The following is a 16,635-nucleotide window of genomic DNA, read 5'->3' as shown; positions in this document are numbered from 1 at the left end:
GGCCTGTCCAGGTTTTGAACTTGTTGCAGATTGCTTCAAATTGCAGAACTGAACCCCTTAAAACAGCCGCTTATACGAAACATGATTTGCTGAGACTGCAACGCTGCATCATGATGGAAATAAGGATGCGCTCGGAGGAATTTCTGTAAAAGTAATAATATGAGCTTGTGCAAATGCTGATTCTTTCTTGTAATTCACATTCCACAACGACCGTAACAGTGACTCAAATCATTCAAAAAAGTTTTCCCAAAATGATTGAAAAAAGTAGTATGAGCCAGGTAAATCTAAGTGTCAGTAGACACACACTTCTCTGCCGTCGCCCCTCGTCTCACGCCGCTTCAATCCAAGGAAACCGGCGGACAGATGGCGGCCGCCGCGGCGTACTGGCGGGTGTTGAAGGCGGTGCATAAGCACGTCGGCAGCGGCGCTTCCCGGCAGCACTTCCGGGACTTCGTCGCCGCCGAGTTCCGCGCCCCCACCGGCACGGAGGCCGACGCCAAGGAGAGGCTGCAGCTCGCCGGGGACTACCTTACCTCTTCACCAGCGTCCACCAGCACAAGGTAGGGGATTGATCGCCATGTTTCTGAGTGTTCGATGAAATGCTCAAGAAGAGTTTACCTCTCACTTCGTCTAAATGCCTCTCTCGATGTGCTATGCGTTGCCTAAAAAACAATCATTAATCAGCTAATTGTAAAACATGCCAAAAATTGCATATTTGAGTTCACTATGTAGGAAGCCAATATTGTGGCAGCAAAATAAAGAATGTGGAAGGGAAGGACAGGGAAGAACAAGTAGCATATGCAATTGAGTACAAAACTTCTCTTAGGCCCCATTTAGATCCTTGGAATTGAATTCATTTTAATAATTATAATTTAGGCACAGATTAATTAAGCTAACATGGTTGTATATCAAATATATTTGTATACTATTGTTAGCCATACAAGGGAGATACTTATATGGTAATAAAACGAGTTTAAGAGCATGCTATAAGTTGTAGAGTAGAAATAGCACGGTGATCTATAGAATCCATTTTCATCTCCCACACTTTGAATTTGAGATAGGCTTATTTATGAGCTTGAGAAAGTCGTGGAATGTCAAATTCTAAGTCAAATAACCTAATCCATTGAGTAGATTCCAATTTCTTCAAAATGTGAGATAGGCTTATTTATGAGCTTGAGAAAGTCGTGGAATGTTAAATTCTAAGTCAAATAACCTAATCCATTGAGTAGATTCCAATTCCTTCAAAATGAAGGGATCCAAACGGCCCCTTATTATAAAAATGTACTGTAATATGCAAGGCAGGATAAACCATGCAAAATTAATCATTGCATTAACTAACTTCATATCAGCATATGCTTCTGAAACCATGATGCAATGATGGGGAAAAATCATATGGACGAATTCTCTTGCTGCTTCTGAAACATGGTATATATCAACCATTGGTCCAGTTTAGTTTCAGCTTCATGTGATTGCTGAGCCTTTCCACCACCACAGGAGTAATAATAATCTGTTAAGTCTTCTGATAACCTTTATTCTGCGGAGTTCTGCATTAAAGTCAATAAGGTATATCCAATTATAGGCCATTAGCGTTTGGTAAGAGCTCGCATACAAACTGATTTAGAATTAGGATTTCTCCGCGATCTTTTCTTTCGGGTTAGAATCCATATGTTTTAATTACAACACCCACGGTGACCGCTGATAAGGGTTCCGTTTTTCTGGTTGTAACCGGATTTGTTTTCCTAATAGTAGCTGGATCAGGATCGGAGTCGGAAACTATAGGATATCATAATGTAAGTGCGTGTTTAGTTCGCGAATTTTGAAAATTTGGCTATTGTAGCACATTCGTTTTTATTTGGTAATTAGTGTTCAATCATAGACTAATTAGGCTCAAAACGTTCGTCTCGCAATTTCCAACCAAACTGTGCAATTAGTTTTTTTCGTCTATATTTAATGCTCCATGCACGTATCGCAAAATTCGATGCGATGGCTACTGTAGCACTTTTTGGGAAACTTTTTGGTAACTAAACCAGCACTAATAAGCATGGAGACTATGTATATATAAATATAAATAAAAATACTTATATATAATATCGAAAAGTCAGTCGCAACTCAAAATGAAACGTCCCCGCATCTGTGTCCCCATGGCCATGATGGGCATGGCGACCGGCGGCTCCAGCTGGTCCTCACTCCCCGGCGATCTCCTAGAGCAGATCTCCCACCACCTGTCCACGGATGCCGACCACCTCCACATCCACCAGGTCTGCGCGCACTGGCGAGCCTCCACCTCTCCCCCGACCGCCTTCCGCCCGTGGGTCGTGGCCCGCCGCACGGGCCGGAGCAGCCGATTGCCAGTGCCAGCACCGGGCCGCTACTCCGTCTGGCAGCTCCCTCACCGCCGCGTCTAGCACGAGGTGGAGATCCGCGACCCCCCGGCCGGGATCCCGTACTGCTTCGGTGCGTCTCTCGGCTGGCTCGCCCTAGGCGACAGCGCGCGGTCCCCCACGCGGCTCGTGCTGTGGGACCCGGCCTCCGGCGCCGAGCTCCGGCTCCCGCCCCTGGGCGACCTCGTCCAGGTCTTCCTCTCCGGAGACCCGCTCGCGTCGCCGTCGTCGGACTGGGTGGCGGTCGCGACCCAACTCTAAGGCAACCAGGGGGCGCAGAAGTCCTTCTGGCGGCCTGGGGACGCCGCCTGGAGCGTCCTGCCCGAGCGAGCCACCGCGGGGATCGAGACCGTCGCGTTCCACGGGGGGAGGGTATACTACATGGACTGGAGGTGGGTCCTCGTCGTCTGCGACATCAGCCTCACGCCGCCGGCTCCGGCGCCGCCGCGCGTCTGGCTCATGAACATCAGCCGACACATGTTCCGGCGCTGCAGCTGCCAACACTACCACGGCATGCGCGGGGCGCAGATGGTGACGTGCGCCGGCGAGCTGCTGCTCGTCATTCTGCGCGTGGTGGGCGGCCACCCGTCCTTCGCCGAGGTGTATAAGACGGAATGGACGCTGGAGAATATGCTGGAGCTCCGCGACAGAGTGACGGACCTCGGCGACCACTCTCTCTTCCTCGGTCGTGGCGAAAGCTTTGCCCTTTCTGCCAGGGAGTACCCTGCTATCAAGAGAAACCATGTCTATGGCTTTTGGCACTTCAAGCACGTTCTGTTGACGGCACGCTAACAGAGTGGTCATTTGTGTATGACCTGAGCTCAGATACTTTGAAAGAAATTCACCACCCGAAAGAGCTCAGGGAGGACGGGACCAAAATTTGGCGGCCACTTTACTGGTTATGTCTCAGAAGCTCATACAAGAAGAACCAGCAACAATAAACTCTGCAACTGGTTCCAAGTTGTTCCTAACCTATTTGCTACTAGATGCATTTTGGCCTTCTGGGCGTGTGCAATACGAGAAACACACACTTAAAATATAGCTAGTAGCTAGGGCTCAAGCTTCAAATGCAAGTATATATAAACTTATAAGATCATATGAGATCTGTACAGTCCTGTTTATGATCTTCATTTTCTCAGGTCTGACGGGACCAATTGGTGGCCACATTACAATTTACAATTACCGATTCTGACATTCGTAACTGAGGCTTGGTAAATTCTGCTAACCTATCCAAGGTGCCAAATGTTACTGTTAGACAGATGAATTTATGAATGCACTATGAAAACATTCAAGGTGCTCTGAAATGACATTCAGCATATCAGCAGTTGGAGCTCTGCCAGGTGGTGATTAACCTCTGTGACTACTCACTGTTTGTCGTCTGATTCATTTGCCCTGTTTGCAAAGGGGTTTCCTGCCACCAAGAGAAAGTATGTATACTGTGCAGACAGATATCACGAGAAACACTACTGTGTCTGTGTTCCATTTGAAATCATGCTTTTTATAATGAATTCCCTACCCTGAAGAGCTTTGGAAGACGGGAATCGACTGAATACTGCCCCCTGAAGTGGCAGTGAACTGAAGTCATTGGGATTTGGGAATAAGTTACATCATGCATTCAAGGGCATGTTCAGAATGCAGTAATCTCCTTAGGAACTTAGTACAGTCACTGTTTGGAACAGAGGAGCGCCCTTGTGAAATTCCATTTAGTACCATGCTTTCCAAATGGAGAAGGAACGAGTGTCGAATAAATTTCTACCACAATTAGTGTTTAGATTCGATCAGAATAGCATCAGTTGATGTCTGCTAAAATTTCTTCCTTCAGACCTTTGTACATGAACAATTTACCTTATATTTATTTATTTATAAGTAAAGATATTCAGTAGGGCTCTCATAGTATTCTCCTGAAAAAAAGAGAGAAAGAACAAATGCATGATGCCAACCTTCCGTGCCCTCTTCATGTTGTTATTATAGAACTTTGTACTTGATTTGAATGGGAAATTGTTATTAAATAGCATCCTCTTTGATCAGTAATTCAGACACAAACAGATGTGTTTTCTGCATTTTCTAACTTACCCTCTATTTTTCTGCATATCTATTTGCACATGATGACTACTGGTTTGTTCAACTTGGTCTAGTTTTAATAGTGTAGTTTAACATAAGTAATTAAAATGTTGAACATAACATGTCATTCTTTAACAAACACCATACTTTTCGCAAAGCTGAACAAACAACCCATTTTCCTTCTTGCATCCACCAAAGGCATATTTATCCATATGTTGGTATAAGCCCTCTGAGTATCCCCGTACTCAAGGTACTGTCGTTAAGCTGTTTTAGGTCACCAACGATCAAGATGGTCACTTGACTCATAATCAAGTTAGATCGAAGACATACAAGTGGATGAGATGAGCGCCTCATTCTGCTTCATGTAAAGTGACTACAAACGGAAGAGTCTCAAGGCCTAGTATAGACTAGTGGTTGCTTTATTTTGATAATAAATCTCCTCTTTTATTTGAGACTTACTTTCTTCCATCTAAACTTAATAAAAATATTTATATTTATGTTGTTCTTGTTGGAAACAAAGACATCACCACTAGGAGGCATTTCTTGATGCATGGGGAAAATCTGTAAACACACATACAGACAGAGATCTAAGAACACCAGTGGCAGGATATCTCAATCAATAGAACACCATTTACATGACCTTTAACAATTAACATTGCACCCAACAAATAATTTAGCCAACTTAAAAAAATAAATGATACCATGCCACACCACCATTAACCGCATATCTATTCTGGAGCAGTTACAAACAGAAAGTGCCAAAAATTAATCGACTATACCACGATCTCTAGGTCCGCATTTACCTACCGGTTAACATCCACAAGCCTAGCACAGCACCAAATAAAATGGAACCAGAATCGCAGAGGGCAACCAGAGCAGAGGCTCACCAATTTACCAAAGACCATTTACAAACTACATCATGTTGCTGATATCCTCAAGGATCTATATACTGCACTCCTCTGTGAACCGCTGAAGGTGGGAGCACAGAATAGTAAACAGTGATCCCATTGAGGATAGCAGCAGCAGATTGCAATTTTTGAAGGGAACGTATCTGGTGCAAACCAACCACCCCGTGCACCCTTGAAAACTACGAATCAGGGCCACAAGATGCGAATCCAATGGACAGGGTTAGAGGTGGGATTATTTTGCGCTTAAGACCCCCCCCCCCCCCCCCCCCCCCCCCCCCCCCCCCCCCCTAGCCGGCCACTTTTCCAACCAGAAACGGACGCGAGGGGGCAGGGGGGTATTGGAAAAGTGACCGGCTGGTTGGGGGGCTTAAGCGCAAAATAATCCCACCTCTAACCATGTCCATTGGATTAGCATCTTGTGGCCCTGATTCGTAGTTTCCAAGGTTGCACGGGATGGTTGGTTTGCACCAGATACGTTCCCATTGTTTAAATACCCTTATCAAAGGGGCAAAGAAATGGCGCAGAGACGATGGACACAACTATGACCTATGGACCACCTTTCACAAATAAATTATCTACAACAACAAAAAGTAATGGATTGATCACTCTTGATCCTCCACATACTGGATTTTGCAAGAAAATGTTCCGTAGTATTAACTTGATGATGACGTGTCGACCTCTTTCCCATGATCTTCATTTATTGTTCTTCGCAATCTTTTCAACCACATGTCATAGTTCATTGGGTATCTACAAAGGCTGTCCACATAATCCGCAAAAGCTTTTAACACTGCTGAGACGTCGCCCAACTTCTGCTGTATAACTCTCCTCGACCACGATGTCTCCCTCCACTGAAGGGCACTTTCAACCGAGTCAAGCTCTGGGCAAACTCCACCGCAAGAGAAATATAGAAGATAGATTAAACTTTCTGCATCAGATGCTGCACATAGCTTGCCTTCCTGGAGCGCAAACGTAGATGAGAAGAACAGATTCATTACAGGCCGATCCCTATCTTCTAGGATAGCATGATCCCATCCAATAAGCACAAAATATGGATGGCTTGAACCATTACTGACACGGATCACATTCTCTTGCCGGATATCACTGTGATGGATTCCTGCAGATGCTGCTGCAGCAAGAGCGGATAAACAGTCATGGCAACATCTCAGTGCCTCCTCAACACCGAACAATCCATTCCGTATCAGATTCGAAATGGTCTGACCAACTGGTGAGGTGACAAGGATTGGAGTACTGCACCATGGATGACCACAATTTCCATTTGAGTTAGGCTTATTGCATGCGCCTGGATGGATGACCCGCCCAGAAGATGCCATCTGTGGTATATATCTGCTTGAAATGCCTCTTTGCTTCATCAAAGTCAGTACTTTGGTCTGCCTCTGCACTTGGTACCAGGAATTCATATCCTCCCATGCCGGTTCCAAATGAGAAGGGCTGGAGCCTACATACAGTAAATAGGTTTTGGTAGGTTCTTCTACAGGAGTAGAAGTAAAAATAGGAGGATCACTGTCTGTTAGGATGTCATCGATTTGAAAACCTTTCTGTATGTAAGCATCATCCATCAATACAGCATACCCTATTTCAAGCTTCAAGGTTTCCTGTGGTTTCACATCAACAGCTACTTCCTCCTGTACTTCAACAATTTCAGGAGAATAACTTGGTTGTTGGAACTGAAATAAACCATGACCATTAGCTTGTCTGTCGACTAAACGTCTTTCTGATCTTCGACTTTGTAGCCTTGAACTATGTTCTGTGGCAAGTTCATCAAGAGAATACTTAGGCTCCCCATAGAATTGGATCATTGAGAGGAATATAGCAATGAGAACTTGAAGGGTCCCAATGTCTCCCCAGTTAGCATTCCCAAGTTTGTTCCATACTCGATGTATAGAAGAAACTGAAATCTTGGCATGTTTCTTTATCCATTCAGCAGCACCATAATAAACATTGTTCAGATCAAAATCCAGCTTGTTCAAATCACCTTGGACCTTTACCACTCCTCCAAACTGTGAATCAACAAGAAGCAAGTAAATACAATCTGAATTGCGAAGAACAGTGGAGGATCTGCTAAGGCTTTGAGATAGTAGGACACGCAAAGCAAAGAACAGTGCCTCCCCTAAGACTGCAGGAGATGGCTTCTGGTCACCCTGTGCAGAAACCATTCCAATATCAGGTCTCAACAAAACCAACACGACAATATGATCCCATCTTCCTTGTGAATTCTTCAAATTCTTCAGCAGTACAGAAGTTGCACAAACACCATCGAGTTTTCCACTGTAATAGCCTTCTCAGCAGGATAAAACTTGGAACTTGAGCTGTGTATACAGGCAACTGAGGAAGGCATTGCCTCATCAGGGCCCCAGAAAGTTTCCCACAATCCTTTAATGCCTGCATGAAGGAAATCCTCCAAAGCAAGATATGCAGTAGCTTCAAAAACATCTGATGTTGACGCATATAGAGCATTTGGCATCCTTACTAGCTGCTGAAAAGTAACACCCTCCAGAGCATAATCAAAATTCTGTAATTCAGTAAGGTCGAAAGGAACATCAAAAGCTGGCTTCCTGAAACCACAATCTTCACTGTGACCAGAGAACCAATCCTTCAAGGCTTGAAGTTAAAAAGTTCACTGTCCACAAACTTCTGGAGAAAATCTTTGTATGTTGATGACGAGAAATTACAGTGCCGACCTCGTGAGGAAGTACTGGACTTTTTTGGCACTGAACCGACTGATATGTGGTCAGGTGATTGGGTCTGCAAAAATGGCGTTAAATCCCTCAGTTACCAAATGTTAAGTTTGTATGCAATGGATGTTCAAGTAACTGAATATAAAGGCTTTGAGAATTTATAGGATCCAAGATGCACAATCAAACAGAGTAACATATAAACAATATGGTACTGAAGATAGCAAATCTAGCATGAAACAAAACGTGACCAGAAAAAATAATGTCACCTACAAGTTACATTACAAAGATTGCCTACTAGCTTTAGTCAATACCTACATGCCAATAACAGTACAATCATATATGGGCATGAATTAAATATGGACCCAACAAGTCCATACTGGTCAAAGAAAAATATAGAAACTTAAATATGGACCCAATGTTCATGACAATTAGGATCAGAGAACGATCACCAATCTACTAACAAAAACAACTTCTCAAGCCAACCTGAGTTTACAACAATAATTACCAGAAACCCAAGAATTACTGAAATAACCAAATATGAGTAGTAACTTTATTTGGGACAACCAGAATTCTGAGCAACCAAATCTAATAATCCCATCCTATGCTTCATTCCTTCTGAAAAACTTTACATGAACATAGCGACTAAAATAGATGGATTGTTCTGTGGAAATTGTGCCACATGATCATGTCCATGTGTGCTTGCTTAGTTGTTGCTCCTGATACCTCAGTAGCAAATAGCAAATGGCAACAGTCTACATAATATTTCAACACCCAAAAAGAAACAGTGAAACCTGATAGTCTATCAGTGTTAAAGATTTTACCATGATAGCCACTGTTACAAAGGAAATGTAGATGTTTATCGTTTCAAAATATATGATACCGACTTCTGCTTTGTACTCCGAATGAACTGAACTGTATTGACATTCCTACATTTTGCAACCTTTACTTCATTTATATTCTGCCACAGGAGGGGGGCACAAAAACATAGCATTGCTGCGGACCAAGGCATCAGGCATACATGGCATCTATGCTTGAATTGGACAAAAACTCAGAAACTTAGGCTGCTGAATGTACAATGAATTCTAAACTGTGGTATTGTTCAACTGCACTTGTGACTTGCGAGGCGTGGATGGTATTTATGTCGTATCATTTTGAAACTAATCCACAGGAGTGTACTTGCTTTCCTTTCTGCATGGTAGAATACCCATGTCAATTTCGTTCACTGATCACACACATGATACTCAAACCTAACAGAGTCGCGTAATCCTCAAATTGAATTGGACTGACATTCAAATAACTTAATCTTATGCATACTACAGGCATACATATCACCAGCAAAACATTCACAGGAAACCCATATAGTATGTAAGAGGGTTTCATTTCGCTCCATATCAAGCACACAAGCACTCTATTAGGGACAAGACTTGAATCAAGCATCACATTTTCGAAGTTAAAATCAAAGGTTGGGATCCTAAGGGTGTGAAGCCATAACTTGGCGATACCAAATCGAACCTTTGCCTGCTGCTCTCCCAAATCCCACCGCCATATATCCACTCCAAGAATCAAGCAAAAAAATAATAATAAAAAAGCAGCACAGGCAATCCAACCAGAATTTGATGTACATGTGTATTGTACTGCTTCGACGAAGGTGCAGGCCTCAACCGAGGAAAAAAAATTCCGGGCGCGCCCAAACTCGTACAGCTCGGGGAAACCCCGCGGCAGATCTAGAATGAAGGAAAGCTATCTACCCAAAGAAGGAATCCAAGTCCAGCAGAGCGAGAGCAAGAGAGAGAGAGAGAGAGAGCTCGGAGCCGTACCTTCCATGAGGCGGCCGGGTCGTCGTCCTCGTCACCCAGGGCGGGGCCGGGCCGGGCCGGCCGCTGCAGGGGCACTAGATTGGAGCGCCTGCTGCTGGAGCTAGAGCGGTAGGGCGACTACTCCCAACTGCCTCCGCGCTCCGTGGTCGGTGGACGGCAGCCCCAACTCACTCCAAGAAAAGACATCCGCGTCTCCCTCCGGCACCAGGCGGAAGCAGATAGAAAAAGGTGTGATTTTTATTGAGGGAAATCCATCGATCCCCGGATTCCGGTGGTGAGCACCGCACACGCACGCGCACTGCGGAACGGCGAGCTCGAGCCGGAACTGACTGACTGATTGCCCGCCCCGTTCCGTTCCCCAGTGTTTGTTTTTTTTTACTGGGAGTGGGAGATGGGGAGGAGAGCAGAGATCCTTTTTGCTATGCCTGTGTGCGCTGTGCAGTTTTGGGCTTTTGCTATTTCTTGGTTCTTGAGGCCTGCTGGGTCAAATCTTTGCCAAGCAGTCAAGCACGTTTGGGCCTGTTTTCTTTGAATTCATGCTTATTTAGCATATCGGATCCTCTGTGTAGAAATAAACCTGCTAGCGGGCTGCAATCTGCGCTAAAACCAGACCAGGCCATTTTATTATATAACTATAACTAAAAATATATACTCCCTCCGTCCCGTGATATCTGTCGATTGGAATTCATGCTTATTTGTCTGAAATCCTCAAACTCTTTGCACCTCTGTTTACTGACCAAAATTTATTTTGTTGGTTAAGTTGCCTGCACATCATCTGATCTGATTGCTTGATCTTTGGATGCGGCGAAGAGCGTGACCACACAATATGCTGTAGCAGAGGAGATGTGTGACCTGTATATATTCCTTTTTTTTTTATCTAGGAAGGTATATCTATGGGACCGTTTGGTACAGCTCAGCTTCACCGATGAAACAATTTTTGTTAGCTTTGACTCTAAAAGCAGTTTTTTCGGTAGAGTTGAACCTATTTAATGAACCATTTAGTAAAACGGTTTCTTCTGGTAAAGTATGAAAATGATAAAAATGCCCCTTTTTCTTTCTTTTTTTCCGTCCTCCATCTCTTCCTTATCCATTCAGCTGGCCCTCTCGCACGGAGCCTCGTCCTGCTCGCCTCCGGCGCCACCCCTGCCCCATCCTGCTCGCCTCCGCCGCCGCCCCGCCCCGTCCTGCTCGCCTGTGCCACCGCCCTGCCGCCACCGCCTCGTCCAGCTCACCCCCGGCGCTGCACGGATCGGAGCTCTTCCACGCCGGAGCCCCGCGCTTGACGGCGCTCGAGCTGCGCGCACAGGGCACCACGACGGCTGCACCCTGGCGCTCCAGCGAGTCTGCCCCCGCCCAACGAGGCGCCGTCTATCCTGCCTGCGCTGGCATGGTGGAAAATCTGCCCAAGGCCGCGCTGGGCCCATCCGAGCGCGGTGAAGCTGGGCAAAGCTGGTTTTTTCAGCTTCCTCCCACACCCCGCGCTTGTGCAAGCGCATTTTGTAAGTAGAGAAGCACTTTGCAAGGCCATGTGGAGGTTCTCTTGTGAAGCGCTTTGAAATGCACCCGTTTAGTATAGAAGCAGCAAAAACAACTTTGTGAAGCTGTTCAATAATCTCTACCAAACGGAGCTTATGTAGAGAAAGAGAGCATGCTTGCAACAGTAGTACGTTAGGCTTTTTGCTCAGTGTAGTTAGTGTTATTAATACTTTTACGGAAATGCTCCTACGCAGGCAATGAACGTACCGCGTGCAGGTCAATGAACGTACAATGCATATCAGCGTTTCAAATAAAAAAAACATATACATTGAATTTTGCAATTATATATCTGAAAGGAATATTATGAGAAACAAACGTGTGTGTGTCTGCTGTATTGAGGTGGACACAATCACACGCACGTAGAGACTCGAGACAAATAACCAGGTCTCTGCCTGCCTTGTCGATGAATGGAGAATGGTCGATCGATGAACAAAGTACGTGTTGCTCATAATGCTGCTGCTTTTGTTACCGCGCGGAAGGCCTCCTTCATCACTTTGAACTTGTCAGCCGGTGGCGCCGCAACAACCAGGTCGGCGGCTTTCTCATAGGAAGCCGCCATGCTCTCGACTTTCTTCTCATTTCCTGTTTCTTCAACCCGGGCGAGGGCGAGTGAAACATCCAGCCTCTCCGCCATGGCGGCCTCTTGGACCTCGGACTGTTTCGCGGGTGGAGCGGCGGCGACGACGCCATCAACAGCTTGCCGCATCTTCACGTCCATGGCGTCTAAGGCCTTTAGGGCGGCCCTCCATTTCGCCGGTGGTGGAGCGGCTTCTACGAGCTGTTAGATGGAAGTGATGTATATCACTGAAAGAAGAAAGATCATGCTTAGCACCTCGTCGACGGCCCTGGGTTTGGTTAAATCCGTCACGGGTTCAGTGATTCAATAGAAATCTAATCATATTATTACACGGGGGTTCAGTGATCCAATAGAAATCTAATCATTATTACACGGGAAACCGAGATAGAGTAAAAACTCCAATTAATTTAATTAATTAATTTATGTACATGGGCCGTACGTTGAGGTGTCCGTTGTTTTATCACTGGCCGATTCCTATAGTGTTTACATATGTTTTTTTTCTTTACCTTTTTTTAGCTCTTTAATAATAGAGAGAGACATAGATTTATTTCTATTTGATTAGGACTAGGATTCCATACTAAGGATTGTAGAGATAGGATTCCTACTTATCTAGGTTTCCTCAATAAAACCTTGTAACGCTATATTACGCAATTGTCTATATTTATTGTCATACCTCTCCTATAAATTTTTAATGAATTATGAAAACCATTAAAATGTCCATATAATTTTTTTCTCTGTATCATGAGTGGATAAAAAAAGAAGCAAATATATTCCGATGGTTGTGCTTGGATCATCACGGTACGAAAGCGAACCAACATGCCATGAGTCGTGCTTGTGTCAAAGGAAGGACTTGTTGCGCCGGCACACCACTGCATGACGTGCCTCGCGCATCTAGAGGTCATAACCTGAAGCGACACGAAGCACGAGAGTAACCCGACCTGTCCTAAGATCTAGTTTGGACTTTGGATCCATTAGTTGATAGTAATTATCTAGCTAATAATAGCACGTAGTTAATATTAGCTGGCTAACAATTGACAAGTTATCTAGCTCGGAGGGTGTTTGGATACACAACTAACTCAGGATTATTCATGTCGGTTCTAGATATCCCTGACGGTTTTCTAAAAACCGATACGAACAGGGTATAGTTCTTGTCGGGCCAAGAAAACCGTCGGGAAAGACCTATATTATTCCTGTCGGCCGGGAAAGACCTATATAGGTACACGCTGATTAATGTATATCATGGTTTGTGAATGCTGATTAATGTATATATCACAGCTTGTGAATGCTGGTTAATGTATATCATGGCTTGTGAATGCATGTAACATGTGCCTACATACATGCTAGAATTGTATTTTATACAATTATGGTTATTGTAAAGCTTTTTGGTCCATAGTAGATTCCTGTCGGATAATTTATTATTCATGTCAGGAGCCATGTTAGGAGAGGTTGAAGACACTCCTGACGGTTTATATTCCTGATGGTAAATCCTGACGGTTTTGCCGTCATCTATCGTTTAGGAGAAGTTTCTTGTCGGCCAGCCATCAGGATTAGTCTGTTATTCTTGTCGAGTTGTTCCTGTCGGTAGTTTCCTGATGGCTGGCCGTCAGGAATAACAATCCTGACGGTTTTCATGCCTTTCCTGACGGTTTTTAGCCGTCAGAAAAAAGTTCTGCTCTGGTAGTGCACCTATTAGTTGCTATTATCTGATTTGATCCAATTAGTGAGATAGTTGTCATCTAGCTGTCCACCTAAAAATTAGCTAGTCTATTATCTATACCTGTTTGGATTAAAAAAAGATAATTATTAGCAGATAACTACTAATAATTATCTATGCCCTTACAACTTTCTCCTTACCTCCTGTTTTCTCTGCCAGAGCGACAACAGCTAGAATTTGATCACGGCGGCTTCGGCGGCTTCGGCGGCTTCGGAATCTTTCACTGGTGGAGCAGCAGCCATGACACCATCGAAGGCCCTCTTGAGCTTCGCCGAGTCTGGAGCTGCTTCTGCGGTGAGTGTAATAGCAACAATGATCAGTAGGAGGATCTTGGCCATTAGTGCCATAATATATCTGCGCTAGGACTTGATTGGGAGAGAAGAAGATGATGTTTTGCTGGGCTACGTTGATGAGTTGCTCAATCGCCAGCCGTTTTAACCATGGATGGCATTTCTATAAATAGTGGATCCTGATATATATAGCGTAACTAAGGCCAATGGAGATTCGTGGGTGAGCTTATGTTACGTTTGGGGTCCAAAATTAGCTACCTCCATGCATTGCGTGCTAGCTTTTGGGGTACCGCATATACATAGTTCATGCCCCTCCTTCACGCCCCTGTCTTGAGGACGAACCACGTTGCCGACCTCCATGTATTTCCAGCACATTAGTGTATAAAAGAAACAATCTTTATTACATGTATGCTTAGGAAAAATGTTATTCTTTAATATGGAGAAGTCCATTCTATTTTTGGTCACACAACTATTGTCCCCATTCTATTTTTGGTCACACAACTATTGTCGTCCAAGTTTGTTTTTGATCATATTTCTACAGAAGCTGCACCTACTTTATTTTTAGTAAGGTTTATCTTTGACTCCCTCCGTCCTATAATACAGTGCATTCCAACTATTTTAAGACAACTTAAGAAAACTCTCAAATGATGCATGTATCTATAGATTAAACCCAATTAAGGTGTTTCTCCTCAAATTATGGTTTTCTCTAATTTTAGAAGTCACATTACACTATGTTTCAGGAGGAGTAACTGGAAACCTTTGAGCACTGAACTATCAATACCACACAAATTTGACCATCTAGTTGTTTTCAATGGTGCTTTTGTATTTGAAAATAATAAAAGCTAATTTATTTTCTAAAATTTGTAACTAGCTTATTTTTAATCAGAAAATATGAAACCTGCACCTGATTTTTTCTAAAAATATAAGGTTCACATTAGTGCTAGATTTGGAGTTATTTGGATCTTATTTATAGTTGTTCCTAGTGTTTTATTTGTAGATCGTAGTCATGCCCATTATCTGTATCTGTATTTGTACCTCTGTACCTAATACTAAAGAGGCAAAATTTCTGGCACTAATAATTTTTCATCCAACTTAATCCTAATCCGAGTACACTTCCACGATTCCACCGAATGCCCTGCCCTGCTCTCGCCTCCTGCCGTGTCCGTCTTGCGTGCGTAGTTTTTTTTTTTTTTTGGCGTCCGTCTGCCGTGTCCGTCCTGCCGCTGGGCCGCTCGTTCCAGGATCTCGCCGCGTCCGCGTCCGTGCGTTAAACGTCCATGCATTTTTTTGGCCCGCTCAGCCGTGTCCGTGCGTCTTGTGTTTGTTTGCGTCAGTTTTTTTTTTTTTTTTTTTTTTTTTTTTGTCTATCCCGTGTTTCCCACGGTTCCTGCAGCCGGTCATTTTCTGTTTTTATCTTTTCTTTTTATCTTTTCTCGAGAGTCTATTTTTTTTTTCGTCCGGCCCTCCCTTAACTAATTTCATGAATATGGAAACCACATATAGCCCTTCTCATTATATAACATGCATGACTACTAAGGTAGTCTGGATAGATAGGAATTATAATCCAATTAGATCTCTCCGATTCCGAGTAATCTGAATAGGAATTATAATCCAAATAGAAAAAAAATATGAATATGAATAGAAATCTCCCTCGGCTATGCTCTTTTTCCTGTTTTGGTCGACCGCATAAATATTTTTGGGCTTAATAACATGAACTACAAATTCTTATGGGTCCTCATAGTAAGTCACAAAAATAGATATTTAACTATACCAACACTTGGATAGTATGAAAATTAAGGTTATTATATATTTTGAGTAAATATTAGTGTTTTTGTTATCATTTGCTCTCTCCCGTACTTTTATGAGTTAGAGTATTGTGTTAAGATACGGTGGGGAGTTTGATTCCAAGACAAATTGAAATGCATGACTCCATCATTGGATAAAACTTCAAACGTCCTTTACCTATATGAATTCGAGTAGAGCATGTCCGGGCATGTTGTAGAGTTTGATTTCAAGATTAATGAAAACGTATGACATGATTGTTGAACAAATCTTCTGAACTTTATGTCATCCAAGTGACTAGACTATAAACTATACGTCCCCCGTAGCAACGCATGGGCATTTTTACTAGTTTATATCAATATAGAACCAAAATTTCATCCTTTTTTCGTCCACCTCCCCCTGACTACATGGATATATAGTGGAGTGTTTCTTCCGCCCCATTCTTTACTTATTACCAAACTGCACTCCCTCTGTGTCTCTGTGTATGTCTTGTATGTGACTTGGATTCATCTTACGCGCTCATATGAGTTAGAACAGCTCGCGTCGACGTCCTATCTGCTCTTCGTCCGTCATTAACATTGAACAAAATCTCGGATTAGATGCCCATATCCGGACTAAAAAAAAAATACAAATAAAAATTGATTTCCTCTCGGTTGGCCCGTGTTTACTAGCTAGCGAGTTGTATCTGGATACGAATTAAGTCTAGTTCACAATATTCCAATTGCATGTCGATTGCGGAAGGCGGAGATGTTGTTACTTAGCGCTGGAGCTGGCGTCATAGCCTGGTCGTCACCACTGAGTTGAGCATCTCCGGCGAGTAGCTGAAGTCTCACCACAGGCAAAAGGATGAATCGGTCAACGAACAATGGTCGA

General features: G+C 43.7%; 1 protein-coding gene and 2 pseudogenes across 3 annotated transcripts; 2 read left to right on the top strand and 1 right to left on the bottom strand.

The window, feature by feature from the left end:
* Nucleotides 1–254: 254 nt before the first annotated feature.
* LOC136486217 (uncharacterized) lies at nucleotides 255–9,125 on the top strand. Of its 3 annotated transcripts, XM_066483090.1 has the most exons (3): nucleotides 255–560; nucleotides 3,521–3,616; nucleotides 3,704–4,320. In XM_066483090.1, exons 1-2 carry the CDS (start codon nucleotides 364–366, stop codon nucleotides 3,594–3,596), a joined length of 273 nt encoding a protein of 90 aa, XP_066339187.1. In that variant the 5' UTR covers nucleotides 255–363; the 3' UTR covers nucleotides 3,597–3,616; nucleotides 3,704–4,320. The 3 variants fall into 3 exon arrangements, with proteins under 3 accessions (XP_066339187.1, XP_066339185.1, XP_066339186.1); XM_066483088.1 differs by lacking the exons at nucleotides 3,521–3,616; nucleotides 3,704–4,320 and adding an exon at nucleotides 9,014–9,125; XM_066483089.1 differs by having other exon boundaries at nucleotides 3,521–4,320.
* On the top strand, nucleotides 604–3,477 carry LOC136486216 (uncharacterized; annotated as a pseudogene).
* On the bottom strand, nucleotides 5,664–8,870 carry LOC136487117 (uncharacterized; annotated as a pseudogene).
* Nucleotides 9,126–16,635: the final 7,510 nt, after the last annotated feature.

Source organism: Miscanthus floridulus, chromosome 10 (genome assembly GCF_019320115.1).
Source record: "Miscanthus floridulus cultivar M001 chromosome 10, ASM1932011v1, whole genome shotgun sequence".
Taxonomy (NCBI): domain Eukaryota; kingdom Viridiplantae; phylum Streptophyta; class Magnoliopsida; order Poales; family Poaceae; genus Miscanthus; species Miscanthus floridulus.
The sequence above is the reverse complement of the archived record's forward strand: the minus strand, read 5'-3'. Positions and strand labels throughout refer to the sequence as shown.